This window comes from Zalophus californianus, chromosome 14 (genome assembly GCF_009762305.2).
Source record: "Zalophus californianus isolate mZalCal1 chromosome 14, mZalCal1.pri.v2, whole genome shotgun sequence".
Taxonomy (NCBI): Eukaryota; Metazoa; Chordata; class Mammalia; order Carnivora; family Otariidae; genus Zalophus; species Zalophus californianus.
In genome coordinates this window covers 19183481-19200047 of record NC_045608.1, presented here as the reverse complement: position 1 = coordinate 19200047, position 16567 = coordinate 19183481, and the positions used below count along the sequence as shown (strand labels likewise).

At 53.2% G+C, this 16567-nt stretch overlaps 2 protein-coding genes across 5 annotated transcripts in view; both read right to left on the bottom strand.

Annotated features, from left to right (window-relative positions):
- The window catches only part of KIAA1671 (KIAA1671 ortholog), a 150678-nt gene that overhangs the window by 57141 nt on the left and 76970 nt on the right, over positions 1 to 16567 (bottom strand). The window lies entirely within an intron of this gene.
- LOC113912548 lies at positions 11121 to 15433 on the bottom strand. The gene is made up of 2 exons (XM_027575850.2): positions 14008 to 15433; positions 11121 to 13135 (listed from the first exon to the last, which is right to left on the bottom strand). The coding sequence occupies exons 1-2, from the start codon at positions 14290 to 14292 to the stop codon at positions 12992 to 12994; spliced, it is 429 nt and encodes a 142-aa protein (XP_027431651.1). The 5' UTR covers positions 14293 to 15433; the 3' UTR covers positions 11121 to 12991.

Genomic DNA, 16567 nt, shown 5'->3' with positions numbered 1-16567 from the left:
TGCTGCAGGTGCCAGGGAGGGCACTGGCCGTGCCTGAGCTCTTGGGGGAGGCCCAGACACACGGGGAATCCTGCAGGGCACATCCCATCCGGACCTTGGAGATTTCTCCACCCCAACAGGATAGGCATTTATTTTTTTTAGCAATTGGCCTTTATGGGATCTTTTTAGGATGTGAAATTTTCCTAGTATGATGACTTTCTTTCTGCGCTCCTATTTCAAACATTCACATGACAGCTAATCAAGTTAAGTAATGATCACAAGCACAAGCGGCCTGAAGAGGTTTGGGATCAAACAAAACGGATTTCATTCATTCATTCATTCATTCATTCATTCATTCATTCATTCAAAAAGTGGTTGTTAAGTGCCAGGTCAGGCAGACTGATTGGAAGGGGCATGAAATAATTTTCAGGGGGAGGGGGCTGAGAATTTTCTAGATCTTAAGACAGGTGTGGGTTACATGGGTATGTGCATTTGTCAAAACTCATCAAGCTGGATGCTTAAGACATACACGTTTTACTGTATGCAAATCACACCTCCAAAATATCTCTTATAATATTTTGCGTATTTATTTATAATATTCTTATAAGTGACTATGATAATACTCATATCAATACTAAGCACATCTATTTTTTTTTTAAGATTTTATTATTTGAGAGAGAGCATGTGCATGCATGCACGCATGCAAGGGGAAGGGCAGAGAGGTTGGGAGAGAAAGGGAGAGAATCTCAAGAGAATCCTACAACCCTGAGATCATGACCCAAACCGAAACCAAGAGTTGGACGCTTAACGGACTGAGCCACCCAGGCACCCCAATACTAAGCACACTTAGAGCCAGCTAAGTGCCAGGCATGGTCCTCGGTGCTTGATACACATCAACCGATGCATCCATCAGGACAACCCTGTGAAGTACTGATATTATCCCCCTTCGAGGTCAGGACACTGAGACACAGAGCCGGGAAGTAACTTGCCTCTGTCACTCAACTAGTAGGCTGCAAAGCTGGGATTTGGACAGACACTTCTGGCTCCCAAGTCTGCGCTTTACCTAACTAGCTTGGTCTGACTCTCAACAAAACAGAGAGAGGCCACTATCCTCACAGCACTTACGCTCTTAGGGGAAAGACATAACGAAGCACCCCAGCAGCTTGGCTCACGGGAGCATAAGTGCAGAGAAGTAGAAAGGAGAAGCCCCAGCCTCAGTGGGCAAGGACCCCGGCCACTAAGCATGTTCCTCCCTTCCACTCGACCCTGGAGGGTGATCACGGGGGTAGAGTGATGTCAGGCACGTGGATGCACCCAGTACCGTGCCTGGCACACAGCAGGTCCTTAACACAGGTTAGCTGTATAAATGAGCAGAGGGCAGAATCGACATCAGCTAGTAAGAAACCTTTCTCCTATTAGTTCAGAAAGGATTCCAGATTAGGTCCAGGGAAGGCTATCTGACTCCAACCCCACGTTCCCACACAAACAAAGACGGGTGAGCCCAGAGTAACTGCGAGAATCCTGGGGTCCAGAGAGATGACTTATGACACAGAGATGGGGCAGGGGCCCAAGTGGCCCAGAGGGTACCAATTAGGGATGCTGAGAACAAAACTGGAATTTCTCTAGCTGGTCAAGACAAGGTCTGACCCTCAAGTCCCTGAGACTTGACCCCTATAGGCCCCGTAACCCTATGGGGATGACACTCTGCTGTTGAACAGAGAACTCTGATTTAAATCTAGAGCCTCTCCACACCATGTTCCTAGCAAGAAAGCCCAGCTCCACTGAGCCCTATAAGTTATCCACCCAATGATTTTGGCTGGTGGCCACCCAGGAGCGTAGAGTCCATTCCTGTGTCTGTTTGTGTTCACTCATTCATCCGACCATCAGCTGTTTATGGAGTAGCATGAATGTGCCAGGTGAGTGCTGAGCTTGGAGGACCAGAAAGAGCAAACACTTCTCAGGATGGCCTTGTGGTCCAGCAAGAATCACTAGGGAGAATTTGGAAGAAAGGGCAGAGACACCTCTACTGTCAGAACAGGGGTGCTGACAATCCATGCAGCTATGCCTTTGTCATTCAGTCATGCATTCATTCACTCATTCATTCATTCATTCAAGTACAAGATGTCCGTCCGAGCAAATCTGCAGCATGCCCTCCTGTAACGACATACCGTCCTCGAGGGCTGGAACCTTCTCTGCCTTGTTCCCTGCTGGATCCCCGGGCCCCCAACTGTGCCTGGCACCCAGTAGGTGCTCAAGAAATATTTGCTGACTGAGTGAACTGCTTGAAGGAACTATTTGTTTCCACCTGGGGCTCCCGCTACACAGGCAGATTCTGGGGCCTGCCTTAGCCCCGTAAGAGCCCCACCTGAGACTCTGCTCAGAGAACCAGCACCCAAGGTGCCCTCCAAAGTCTGACTTCAGTCCTCCCGGTGGTAGCCCCTTTTGGCACCCAAGGACAGAAAACACTGCTCGAAGAAGTCAAGGCCCTTGGCCAAGGCCCATGACAGAGGAAGTAGCCACAGCAGGATTCGAACCCAGGCCTCCCATCTGTACCACCCCTGTGTTTCCTCCATCCCCCACCTGCCCCGGCCAACAGACGCCCACTGAGGCAGCACCGACCCTTCCTCATGGTTCGGCTCAGAGGAGGGATTACATTTTCCCACCGATGGCACGGAGTTGTTGAAAATCCACGGGGCTCCACATTATACAGAGCTCTGACAGCCTGTTTCTTTTTCCAGCCCTCCCCCAAAAGGCCCTGGATTTATGCATGAGGAAAGGAAAAAAAATCTCCGGCGTAGGCTATGAAAAACCTCCAACTGTTGTTCCCTCAGTTACAGAGCAGAACGCCTCTGATTAACCCTTTGTAGCCACTTCCTTCCTAATTAGCAGTGGCTGTTAATGACCCCCCCAAATATGTTAATGACCCCACGCACCAAATATGCTTCCCTCATCAAGCAGCAACTCAGGGGCGGGCGGGAGGGCTCAGAGTGGTGTGTCCTGCGAGGTGGGTGGGGGAGCCACGTGGAAGCAAAGGAGTCTGGTATCTCTGTAGGCCAGGCCCACCCGCTCTCCTTGAAGTTCCACCAGAGCCTGTCTCGCCAGTCCAGGCAGGGGAACAGCCTGTGCAAAGGCCAGGAGGGGGAGGCTGGAAAGGGAGACCAGGTACGGTGAAGCACGTGTGATTACGAACCACTACCACGTACCAGGGGCTCTGTGGGGCGTTTTACACCTGTGACAAAGGAATTATCGCTGCCCTAAGTATGACGATTCCCTTTTTATAGATGGGGAAACTGAGGCTTCGGCAAAGTCACACAGCTAGCAGGTGGGCGAGCGGGGATTTGCATCCAGGCTGACTCCACTGGGGAGGCCCTAAAAGGTCACACCACAGCCTCCACCTACAGATAGGGAAACTGGGGCCCACAGCGGATGCTATGCAGAAGAGGCTGGCTCCAGGCCGCAGAGTTTGCATATGCACCTTAATCACTTTCTGAACACTTCCCAAAGGTGGGAACTGTCTCATGATCTTTAATGCTTCACACAGAGTTTTGCAAACAGCAGGCTCAGTCAATGTCTTTCGCTCAGCTCTGAAGGTTACCAAGGTTGAGAACCACATGGCCCCTAAATGCCCCAACTTTGAATTTAGAAACCCAAGTTCCAGGTCTGGATCTGTCACTGACTTGCTGCGTGACTTTCTGTAGGTCTCTTTCCTTCTCTGGACCTTGGTTTCCCCAACATTAAAAGGGTCGGATGGAATGATCTAGATGTTCTGGCAATCAAAGCCCAGGAGCACCTTTCAGAAGAAGAACTCTATGCCCAAGTCCTGTCCCTCGGTGACCTGTTTACACTTGTTTCCAGGGCTCATATAAAAACTTTTACGGGCAATGAAACTCTGTTTACCCATCATCCACCAGGGCAGCTACCTTGGTACAGTCTCTGAACTTAGCACCAGAGGTTCTAGAACCTTCCGGGTACTTCCTGCCAAGATGTCTGCAGAGGGTGGGGGAGGCAGCTGCCTCAACACAGCCCCACATCTATCCATCCCCCTCCCTAAAGCAGAAGACAATTACCAGGAAGAAAGAATAGACTTCTAGCCACTAACTGAGGAATTACAGATGTTAAATTATAGGTGTGCCTAGGGAGGGGCCATTTCTAGAAATCAGGCTGGTGAGTGACAGGAATGTGGGCCGCCGGGTAATTTCTGGCTTTGGCAGAAAGCAAATATTTGGATGCAGAGCCTGACGACACAGGGCTGGGAATTCAACAGACCGAGAAAAGTATCTTCAAATGCTGGGGATATGCCCCAGCACCAGGCTCCTGTGACAGCTCACAACTGGAATGACAATAAAGCACCGACTGTGTGTTGAGAGCCATTCGGGGCGCCCAACAAACGTGTCATGTCATCCTCGTAACACCTTTGTCAGTAGACACGATTTGCTCCATTTTGTAGCCAAAGGAAAAAATGCTTTATCAGAGTCAAAAGATTGCCCAAAATCACATCAGGAGTCAAAGGTTATCTTACCTAAAAGTTAGGAAATTCCAAAGCCCTACCGATGTCTTGGCTTCTCTCAGAGTCTGTTGGCTAAGGCCATGTGGTTATTGAGGGCCTTGCAGGGACCTCAAGTCACATCTCTTGGCTCCCATGTTGGACTCTTACATTCATACATCAGTGGTTCTCAACTGTGGGCGATTTTGCCCCCAAGGGACATTTGGTCAAGTCTGGAAACACTGGATAGAGGCGAGGGGTGCTGCTCAACATTCCACAATTCACAGGACAGCCCCCACCACAGAGAACGATCCAGTCCCAAGGGTCAATGGGGCCATGATGTGAAAATCCTGGTCTACATCATGGTGCCTCTCAGGAAAGGCACATCAGGTCCCTCCACCCATGGCCTTGATTGAGAGGGACAAGAACTAAGGCATCAGCGGACCTGGGCTGGAGGCCAGGTTGTAAACTGGGTGACTTTGGGCAAGTCCTATCTTTTCCCTGAGCCTCGGTTTTATCATCTGTAAAACAGGGATGACAAAAATAACACCTACTTCATGGGGGTGCCGTGAGGGTGTGATAAAGTCAGTGTGCTTTGTTCAGTGGCTGGCACGTGGGACGTGCTAAGATGTGTGACTCTATAAGCCTTAATTTCCCCACCTGTGAAATGGGACAATAGCCCCTGCCTTGGAGTGAAGCTCAAGCTTTCTTCCTCCCACACTGTTACACAGACGTCCCGTTTTCCCAGATGGCTTTGCTACAAGGTGCTAACAGCCTGGAGGGGAGGCAGCCATTCAGAGCTGCTGAACCAGCAGTAGATTTGGTGTGCGTGAGATATAAACATTTTATGTTGAGCTGCTGAGAGTTGGCAGTTTGTTACTGCAGCATGACCTGCCCTAACCTAACATGTCAAGACTATAGAAGCATAATGGCAGCTAATATTTATTACACACTTTCTAGGTTCTAAGTGCTGTGCTACGTGCTTCACAAGGAAACCAAGGCTCACAGAAGTCAAGTCACCTGTCTCAGGTCCCATGACTTGTTAGTGGCAAAGCTGGGATTCAAACTCAGATCTGCCTGAAGGGAGAGCAAAGCTCTCTTAACTGGATTGACCTAATTCCACCTGCACCTTTTTTTTTTTTCTCCATCAGGAATAAGCAGCCAAGGACAGCAAATCTATGTTTAAAAGCCAAAAGTAAAAACTGTCCACAAACTTTGCAATGTTTAACTCCTGGCAGTAAGCTCTGTTTTAGGATCCTCCTTTCCATGGAGTGGGGGCAGTCTGAATGTACTCTCCTGGCCTAGACATTGATGCTGGAGGAAAGCCACTCTCGCATACGACGCTCCCAAATCGGTGCCGAGAGTTCACTGCTGTGTATGGCTCAGCCTTTATGATGAATGTTTGATGAGTTAAATGTGGGTGATGAGCACTTAGGATCCAAGAAATGGATTCCATCCCATGCCAGGAGATTCACGCCAACTCCTAAAAGGGTGCATTGCTCAAAAGCCTCTGGGACCCTAAACCCAGGCTGGCTCAGCAGCCTCCTTTACAAGCAAGAACCCGGAGGCAAAAAAAGCTTCCAGAGGCAACCCTGAAAGCTACCCTATTACAGACCTTGGGCAAGTCACTTGAGTTCTTCCCACTTCAATTCACTCATCTGTGAGAAGGAGTAAGAAATACTCCCTAGCCACTCTCAGACCATTGCTTGCAGTAGGTATAAAAGAGAAGAAAACTGGTATTCATCATCTATTGCTACGTAACAAATAGTCCCAAAACGTAGTGGCCCGAAACGACAACCATTTGTTATCTCTCCCAGTTTCTGGAAGTCAGGGATCTAGGAGGGGCTGAGCTGAGTGGTCCTGGCTCAGAGTGCCCCATGAGGTTGGACTCGAGCTGTTGGCCACAGATGCAGCCTCACCCGCAGGCTGAAGGATCCGCTTCCAAGCCCACTCACGTGGCTGGTGGCAGGTCTCACCTCCTTGCCACGTGGGCCTCTCTACGGGGCTGCCAAGCATCCTCCAGGCATGGCAGCTGGCTTCCCCCAGCTACCCCCAGAGCACATGCTCCAGGAAAGGGAAAGTGTAAATCAAGGGGGCAGCCACAGGGTCTTTGGAACTTGACCTCGGAAGTGACACTGTGACTTCTGGCTGGATTCAATCGGTCCCTCACGCAAGCCCACCTGGACTGGTGGGGGAGGCAACTTCACCATGCTGAACATCAGAAGGCAAGAATCCGTGGGGGCCACTCTGAGGCTGCCTATGTGTGCCTGAATGTGTCTTGCCAACTATTAAGCACTAATCCAAGAACAACGACGATGATGATGACAGTAACCATCTGCTGAGATCTTCCCATGCGCCAAGCACTGTGCTCTGTTCCACGGGCATCACCTCAATATAACCTCCACCACGGCCGGGGGGTGAAGTAAGATCATCATCCCCATCTTACAGAAGACAAGGCATCAAGAGACGAGGGAGACTGCCCAAAGTCACACAGCAGCTGAGAGGCAGAGCGAGGATTCAAACCCATGACTCTGGACTCTTAACCGACTGCGGGGTGCTGGAGCTGGCCTGCCCTGGCTGCCCAGAGACAACGGTGAACAGCTCAGGAGTCCGCTGTGAGCCTGACGGTTAACACAGCCATTACATTACAGAAACACACAATTAGGGGCGCCTGGGTGGCTCAGTCAGTTAAGCATCTGCCTTCAGCTCAGGTCATGATCTCAGGGTCCTGGGATCGAGCCCCGTGTCCCTCCAGCTCCCTGCTCAACGGGGAGCCTGCTTCTCCCTGCCTCCCTCTCTTGCTCTCGCTCTTGCTCTCTCTCAAATAAATAAACAACCTTTAAAAAAACTAATTAAATGAACGCACAATTAAACTAATCCCATCAAAAGCAAGGGTAACAAATATTCGAATCTTATCATTCCCTAATTACCACCTTCTACTATCACCTGTGGTCCCGAGGTCACAGATGTAGGTACTGAGTCTGTGTGGCGCAAGGACTACATAACAATCTGGCACTGCGCGTCCTTTCCCAGCTCTGTGTGCACTGACGGCGAGCCGGTAGCTTGCCATTGCCCCTGCTGGGAGGATTTACACCATGGGGATAGGCAGATGCTCCAAATCAGGGCTTCCCCCCCTGCCAAAGACCCAGATGTAAAGCATCTACCAGCAAACCACTGTAACTAACTCAATACACCACTTCCTCTCCTAGGGAATTATCTTGATGACTCCTTGCTAAAGACCCCATTCTTCATGAAACCCCCAAATATAACATTCCCTGTGATATGTATCAATCCAGATTTCCTTCCTGAGATGTTTGACTTCCTGATGAGGAAGCAAGCGGCACTTGTCTGAACAAAACATCTGAGATTTGAAAATGCTGAAAGAGAGAGAAAAAGGAAGAGTCCCAGAGGCCCCCCCGCCCCGGGGTCACAGAGACAGAAAGGGGTGTGTTTAAACCTCAGGGACCGCACAGAAATCCACACAAGGGAACACAAGCAGGACCCACCTCTACAGTCACTCCCGACAGCCGAAGATGGGAAGTGACCCACATGTCCAGCCGGAGGGGTTACTGAATCACGCTGCGTGGCCATGAACAATGTTTGTTGTTGTTGTTGTTTTCCTAAAGATATGTAAAACCGCTACATTTTTGAAAGGTCAGAAAGACATGGGAGATTGGCAATTTGGTTTGAGGGAGGGAGGAAAAAAGACAGGAAGGAAATGCATTCGAATGCCAAGAGCGGTTCTCACTGCTGTTAGAATAATGGGTGGATTTTGTTTTCACTCAGTTTTTCTATACTTTCCAAAGAGGAGATGAGCGCACCCCACTTTCTTAGTTGGGGGGAGGGCAGCGGAGACTGCGTGTCTCTCCAGGTCTCCCCCAGAGGCCCCGGCCCAGCCTTTGGCCCCGGCTGGATCCATGAAGGGGCCATTGTTCCCAGGGTGACATCATTCTGTTGCCTGGAGGGTGAAAAGGAGCCCTGAGATTGAGTGCGGCCAGGCCAGCCCAAGAGAAAGTGGCCCGGCCACTCCATGCTGGCCTCAGGGGCTGCAGTGAAATCCAACATGCCAGCTGGATGCCCTAAGGGCCAGCCTGGGAGCAGGACACCCGACAGAGCTCTGGACATGCCCTGGCAGGCAGCACTTGGCACTGACCTCGGGAGAGGGAGAAAGGGGTCGTGGCAGCTGGACCCTACTCCCCTCAAGGCCAGTCTCAGGAGAAATGTAACAACCTATACCTGGCAAACAGTAGGCGCTCAATAAGTGGTAGCAGCAGAGGTGAAGAGAGCCAGAGGAGTGCTCCAGGCAGAGGGAACCAGGAGGGCAAAGGCCCTGGGTCCTGGAAAGAACTCCAGACCTCCCTGGGCTGGACTTCTGGTGTCCGCTCTTAGAAGGTGTGTAGCGGCCTCAGTTTACCCCTCTGCAAGATGGAGATGGCGCCACAAGGGGAACACAAAAATAAAGGAGAGGGGATTTCAGGAAGGCAGACACAACATCGCAGGCCTTGCCTTCTGGTGGAGGACACAGAACAAACGAGTGAGAAGAAGGAAGCACAACTGAGGAAGACATTAATGGGGGGGCGGTGCAGAGCAGAGAAACATGGTGGGGGTTCTCCCCCAGCCTCGGCTGTCAGGAAGCCTCTGTGTGGAGGGGAAGAGAGAGGGAAGGGCATTCCAGGCAGAGGGAATGGTGAGGGCAAGCCCTCTGGGTCCAAAAGGAGCTGGCATTGACTGAAGAGCAGGAGGTCAGAGTGGCGGCAGTAGAACGTGCACGGAGGACAGCAGTAAGAGCTGAGCTTGACAGGGAAGGAGAGCCAGATCTCGCACGGCCCTGAGGGCCACAGTAAGAGCTTTCTAAGTCTGGGACGAGGCAGGGGAATGACTTGACCCCTTGGGTGGCTGGATGGAGGATGGACTGGAGGGAATGGGCCCAGAATGAGGACAGTGGTAGGTTGACTAATGACCTCCAAAAACATCCATCCACATCCTGGCCCCGGCACCTGTGAATGTGACTTTACTTGGAAGAAAGGTCTTTGCAGATGTAATGAAGTTGAGGATCTCAAGGTGAGATCATGCTGGATGATCTAGTGGACCCTAAATCCAATGACAAGTGTCCTGATAAGAGAGAGAGGACAAGGCCACGTGAAGACAGAGGCAGGGACTGGAGTGACGCAGCCACAGGCCAAGGAGCACCTGGAGCCACCAGAAGCTGCAAGGGGCAGGAAGGCCTGACCACACCTGGATGGGGGGCTTCTGGCTTCCCACTGTTTCACCCACCAGGTCTGTGGTCATTTACAAAAGAAGCATTGATGAAATCGGGGCTTCTGAAGACGAGAGCCACAAACATCCCTTTCCTTTCAAAATCCCTGCCCCTTGCTAAAAAAAGGGTGGGTGTGCCTGTGTGCGTGTGTGCATGTGCGTGTGCGTGGAGTGGGGAGACGCTGGGCCCTGCTGAATATTTTAAGCATCCACTTCACTCCATAATTGACACAGAACCAAGTACTCCCACTCAGCCTCGACTGGAGGACTGAACACACAGCCCAGGTTCCAGTGTTCACACGGTGGAGCCCCCAGTGCAGGGCACAGCTGTGGGCCCTGCAAGACAGACCCACACCACAGCGAAGTCCTGGCCTCACCCACCCACTCCAGCTGTATGACACCAGGCCTGTGACTTGACCTCTCTGTGCTTCAGATTTCTCATCCATGAAACATGGGGCTATCCCCCCCATTTCCCTCAGGGACACCAGTTTCTGGCAAGTAGCAGGTGCTCGATGATGTCAGATCCCTGCCCTTCCTTCTTCCCCCGACTCTGGTGACAGGGGAAATACTCAGGCTATGGTTGACAGTCCTCCAAACCAAATTATATACAACCAGTTCTCAGCCAGGGACTGGGGGTGGGGGCCTGGTTTTGCCCGCAGGGGACACTGGGCAGCATCCAGAGTCATCTTTGGTTATCATGACTGGGAGGGTGCTCCTGGCACCTCCTGGGGAGAGGCCAGGGAGGATCCTACAATACACAGGACAGCACCCTCCCCGCCAAAGAATGATCTGGCCCAAGACATCCATGGTGGTGAGACCGAGAAACTCTGATATAGAGCAGCAGTTTGATGGTAAGGACTGGTCTTTGCTATTTCGAGATCATTCCCTGGCTTCCAGCACGTGCGTTATGTAGTCGTGTGCTGATGTGTTTTATTACCTGTCCCCCTGGAAAGTACCTTTAGGGAGGCAAGAGCTGTGTGTATGTGTTTGCAGCCGCCTCCCCAGTGCCGGCACCCTTGGGACGCGCTCACCCCATGCAGGTGCGCTGAAAACACACGGGAATGAAGATACACAGGTAATACACACCTCGCGTTTAGCGCAGGGCTTGGCGCACGGGAAATGCCCATGGAAGGCCGGCCAGACTCTTACTCTCTTTCCTTAGGCAACCGGTCCGGCCACCTGGGCAGGTGGGACTTAGATCCACAGGGTCCGAGCCCCAGCCCCTGAGCCCCCAGGGTGACTGGAGATGCATGCTCGCGAAGCACTTCCTGTGCGCTGGGCACTTAACAGGTGTCAGGGGTGTGCTGGTTCTTACTCGGTCCTACTGCACTACCCACCAGATTGTCCCAGGTGAAAACCCACTTTACAGATAAGGACACGGAAGCTAAAAGAGGTGATTTAATGTGCCCAAGGTCACTCGGCCAGCACATGGAGGACCTGAGACCCGATCTTGAGTCTGTCCCGTTCCAGAGCCCTCTGGGGAGCATTCCATGACCCTAGAGACCCCCACTTCCCGCTTTTATTCCAGTCTCAGCCTCTGTGGCACTGCCATTGTTCCTGGGTTCTGGAACGTTCTGTCTGGCCTCCACGTGGAATCCATCTTAGTCTGCTGGGCTTCCTTCTCAGGCTCGCTGGGCTGCAGTACAAACGTGTCCCTTCCTGCCTTTGTCGTTCAGAGACAATGCGTTTGTTTTTCCTTCTTTCCCCCTTTTATTCCTTGGACGCAGAGGCAAGCCATTAGCAAATTATTTCAAGGCTGGCTTTAGAAAACATTTCAGGGCACGCCTTTGACGGTTACTTTATGCCTGTGATGGATTCTTCCACGGTGCTCTGAGTAAATACGAGCCTGAGGCAGGACTTGGAACGGAGCAGATTTTTTGGATAAATCATGTTCAAGTCCAAGTTGTCAAGACCAAAAGCCTGCTCCCCTCCCCACCCCAGCACGGATACTCTCCTTGTCCCCAAGCTCTTAGGTAATTGTGGCTTTACAAAGTTTCCTCCTATAAAACAAATATTTTAAGTGAGGCCCCCCAGTAATAGGGGGCATGTGTGGGTTTTCCAGTTCACTGGGAATCTTTGAAGGAACGGCTGGAGAGAAAAGGTCTGGTTGTCGCAGCGGCGGACTTTGAAGGCACACCTAATGACATGCTAGGCACGGCCGCACATTCACAGGCACATCTGTGCCCGTGAATAATAATAATGGGGATTGGCAATGCGGAGTGATGATAATCCCCATTTCTCAGATGCGGAAGCTGAGGCTTCCCCCATCCCGTCAAGTCTGAACATCGTGGTATCCAACAGGGAGAAGGCGTTTACAAGCGCATGCATTCTCTGTAGCTGGCACTGAGCCCGGCGCTCGTTTCAACCTCCACACGATGCCATAGTTCACCCCATTTCACAGAAGAGGAAACTGAGGCTAGCTCCTAACGGGTCAAAATCCCTCGACCAGGACATGGCAGAGTCTGATTCAAGCCCTCAACCCCAAAACCAGCTGGTGCTCCCCACTCAGTAGATGCCAAATGCTAAATTCTGGGCAGGGACTGAGGCCCGGAGTTACTTAGCGCGTACGTACGTGGCTACAGGCACCGTGACACAACAGCGAGCAGAGAAGGCAAGTCCCCTGAGCAGCCTAACTTCATTCATTCCTCCAGCAAGCTGGGGAGGCAGGACATACAGCAGCTAACACATGAGCAGGGCGACATGGCTGGGGCGATTCAAGCCAGGGCCCAGGGTCCCACGGCTCTGAGGGCGAGAGAGCTGAACGCTACCAAACCCCATGCCCTTAACTGCGCTGCCACAGAGGGGAAGAGAGGGACATTCATAGAGACAGAAACAAAGAGAGAGACACAGACGTGCATATAGAGACAGAAATAGATAGACAGAGAGACAGAAAGAATGAATAAGAGGTCCTCTCTCCCTGGCCCAAGAAACCCCTTCCAGAGGTTGGTTTGGAGGAACTGTCTTATAAATTCAGGCCCCACGGATTTATCCAGGGCTAGAAAGCAGCACAGACCCACAAGAGAACATGTCACAGACCCACGTGTTTGCATCAGACTGTTCTACTTTGCTGTGTGACCCTGGGAGAGTCATCACACCTCTCTGGGGATGCTGAATCCGTGCACCTGTCAGGGCAGCTGTGAGCTTTCAGTGACCGCAAGTGTGCAGAGGGCCGGCTCAGAGCCCCGTGGACCCCGTGGCTCCAACCCTCAAAGCTGGGGCCCATCGTGACCATCAGCACGGTATCACCATGCTGAGCCCAGAGAAGGAGTTGGCCTAGCCCATCACCTGCCTTCGGGCTCTTTTGAGCTGGGCTGACACTGTCAGGTGGCAGAAGGTTCCTCTGTGAAAACAGTAAGCCCTCTCTTTGAGTTCAGCCCTGGTCAGTGAGCTGGGCTTCCCTGAAGTTATCGGGGAGGTCTGGAGAGAAAAAAGAAGGAGCTTAGCTGGAGAGAGCCTGGACTGGGGTGGGGGTGGGGTTCCAAAGCCTAGGATCCTGGCCCTGGTTTTGCCATTCACTCACTGTGCTTCCCCAGGCAGGTGCCTTTCCCTCTCTGGGCCCCGTCCCGCCTCTCTAAATCATTAGTGAGTTCCTTGAGACTGATTCTATACCATCCCCTAGCAGGACGCAAGCCAGGTTTTTAATCATTAGATTACTCATTGCACCCTGCTCTCCCAAACCCCATCGAGCTTGCCCGAGTGAGAAAGGACAGAGCCCCCCAGGACCCACGCCAAGCCCCAGGTTCGCAGCCCAGCAGGTGAACCTGCCCACCCCCTTGGGTCTCCTTGGATACTCGGGAGACGACTTTGCAATTTCACTTGACGACAAGATAACAAAAGCTACAACTCAACACGCACGTGACATGGACACTTGGCCATCCTGGGAGGGTCAGAGGAGATGAAGCAGGTGCTAACTAATCCTCCCCTAAAAATAGGGGAGCACAAGCATTCGTGTCTGGGGCCAGAGTGCTGGCGCTTCCAGATAAATCAACTGGCACGGCAAGCCCAACTCACGTGCCGGCCCCATCCTCACAGACGTGGAATACACTTCCTGACCGCTTCGGGAGACAGAGTAACTGCATCGTCTGGGGAATCACCCCCGATGCCTCTTTTCCCAGGCACGGGGAACAGGAAACGGCTGGGGCTTGATTGACAATGATTCTGGAAGAGGCAACTTCCCTGGTTGGATCTATGGGGACCCCCTCCCCCACTCCAGGGGAGCACTGGAGGGTAGGAGTTTTTACGGTTGCTTTAATACTTAAAAAAAAAAAAAAAAAACGTAATAAGCTTACAAGGTCTGGTGGCTCCGAGTCTGTCTGCCTTTTCCTCAGGGAAGAAAATCTCTGTTGGCTGCGGGCGGAGAAGCGGCGGAAAGATTCCCGACTGCGGGAGGCGAGGTGTCGGAAGGAAGAGGTGCGCTTGAAGGGGGTCCGGCTGGCGGGTTCCCCGCTCGTCCTCTCGTGGCCCACCGTGGTGGTCACTAAGTTGAGGGCCTCCTGGAAGGACCTCCTCACTGTGCCCATCCACTGGGTCATGTGGGTTTGGGCCACCGTGAGTTTGTCTCCCAGGTAATCCATGGGGCCGGAGGAGGGGAGGAAGGAGGTGAGCGAGGGACAAAGCAATTTCGCACTACCAGGGTCCACTCCCTCTTTCTACTTTCTGCTCCTGCAAGTTCTGGGCTTGCTTGGAGAGAAAACCCGGCAGCCCTCTTCAGCCAAACCGGGAGGAAATCACCATCGCAGAGCCAGCAGCCGGCAGCACCTGCGGGTCTCGCTGAGAATTCGGAGGCAGGTCACGGTCGGGGCCGGGAGTCCACCCGCCCGAGTTGTAAAGTCAACACGCTGGGCGGTCCCCACTCCAGCCCCAGCGGCACTCACGGGCTGCATCGGCTGCGACCGGGAGCTTGGGGAAATCGAGCAGCACTCGCTCCCGGGTGTGACGGTCCCCGTGAGGTGGGGGAGGAAGAGGCAGTGGCCCTGGGCACCCCGGTGCTCACCGTCCCTCAGGGAGGCGGCCCCTCCCGGGCGCACACAGGAAGGACCCGGTGGGCAGGCTGCCACCTGCCGCAGCCCCCAGCTGGACCCGGCTCACCTGACCCATGCCACGCAGGTTTTTCGTCCTCTGGCCAGAGACTCTAAACCTGTCGGCCGGCAGGCAGCATGCTCACTTCCGGAGGCAGCCACCAGGGCCCCCGGGTCCCCTGGCTCGGCGGCCCAGGATGACATCAGTCCCCGTCTTAGCGAGGGGCTTCGCTGCCCAGGAATGCAGGAGGGGCCTCGGGGAGGCGGCCGCCCAGGGAGCTGACGTCCGCCCCCATTTTTTTTTTCTCCCCCAAGTCCCAACTCGCTCACCGTCCCTCAGGGCTGACGGCGACTTCACGTGCCAACAGCCTACCCGCCCTGTGCCCTCACCACGGGCTGCACGTGCGTGCACTCGGGCTCGGGGATCTGGCAGCCCCGGGAGGGTCGGAACAGTTGGGAAACTGCCTCCCGGGTGACAGGCAGCATCTCGGGACCTCCTCGGCATCTCAGCTGTCAGTCTGTCTCCCTCTGCTGGCCTGTTTCTCGGTCAGGTTTTCCGTTCCCTCCCCATGTCTCAATTTCCACTTGTTCGTCCCTAAGCTTGTCTGTCTGTCTGTGTCTCTCTCCCCTTTCCAGCCTCCTCTCCCTCCCTCCCTAGAAAGCAATACCCAGCCAGGTGAAACAGCCCAGAGGTCCCCCAAGGAAGTGAACCAGGCCAGGCTGTACTGGAGTGCAGGAGGGGTTGCCATGGCAACCCCGGGGCACAGCATCTGCCCCATCCCGGGCAGGGGGTGGGGGGGGTGGGGGGGGCTGGGCACAGGGAGCAATGGGAATGATTCATGGTTTACACTCGGTCACATGAGCTCCTGGGTTTTAACTCTTGTGCAGCTAGAGTAGTTGGCACAGGGGGGTGGGATTGGGGGCACAGACAGGACAGCAGCTTCTGAGACAGGACGGGATGCTTGTCAGGAAGGGTCAGCAGCAGCTGGATAACAGAGGGGAGGCACACTTGTTGAAGGAGCTTTCCCCCTCTGGCAGGGATCCACACCCCTGTTCTACAGGTGAGGAAATGCAGGCTCAGAGACGTTGGTTCATTCACCCAAGGTCACACAGCAAAGATACCACTGGGGCATGGATGGAGGCCGCTCCAAACCCCGTTTTCTGGATCTGACATGGCACCTGGCCTGGAGTGGGAGTTCAGTAAATATTTATTGTTCGAACGCCAAGCCCAAGACTGAAACCTTGATAGGTCTGATGGCATCCCAAATGCCTTCCCCCACCCACAAGACCTCAGTTTTGAACAAATATTTGCTCCCTAGATGCTGATCAAAGGGCCTCGCTTGAGAAGGTTTTCCATGAAGGCATTTCTGACGACGCGGCTGACCCAGATCTCTTTCTACTCTGGATTTCCAGTCCTTATGGCTGTTCATTCATTCGTCCATTCACTCATTCACTTCAGTGTTCAGAGAGTACCTACTCTGGGCCAGGCATCGGGTACAGAGACTAAGAACGGGCCCTGCCACTGAGGCAGGCAGCTGTGACGGTGGCTAATATTCACGGACCATAAAACCGAGTCCCCAGCGCCATTCTAAGTGTTCATGGGAATTAGCTCATGAATCTTCGCATGAATCCATTTGACGGAGGAGGAAGCTGAGGCTCAGAAAGGTAAAGTCATCTGCCAAGGTCATTCAATGCGGTAGGAGCTCCAAGAGGGCCCCCAATCTTCCTTGCCCCTGTTATTCACACCCTGGCCTGGTCCCCTCAGAGTTGGGTCTCTGAGCCCAAGAAAATCAGGCAGGAATGACAGGGTGTGACTTCCAAAGCTAGGTCA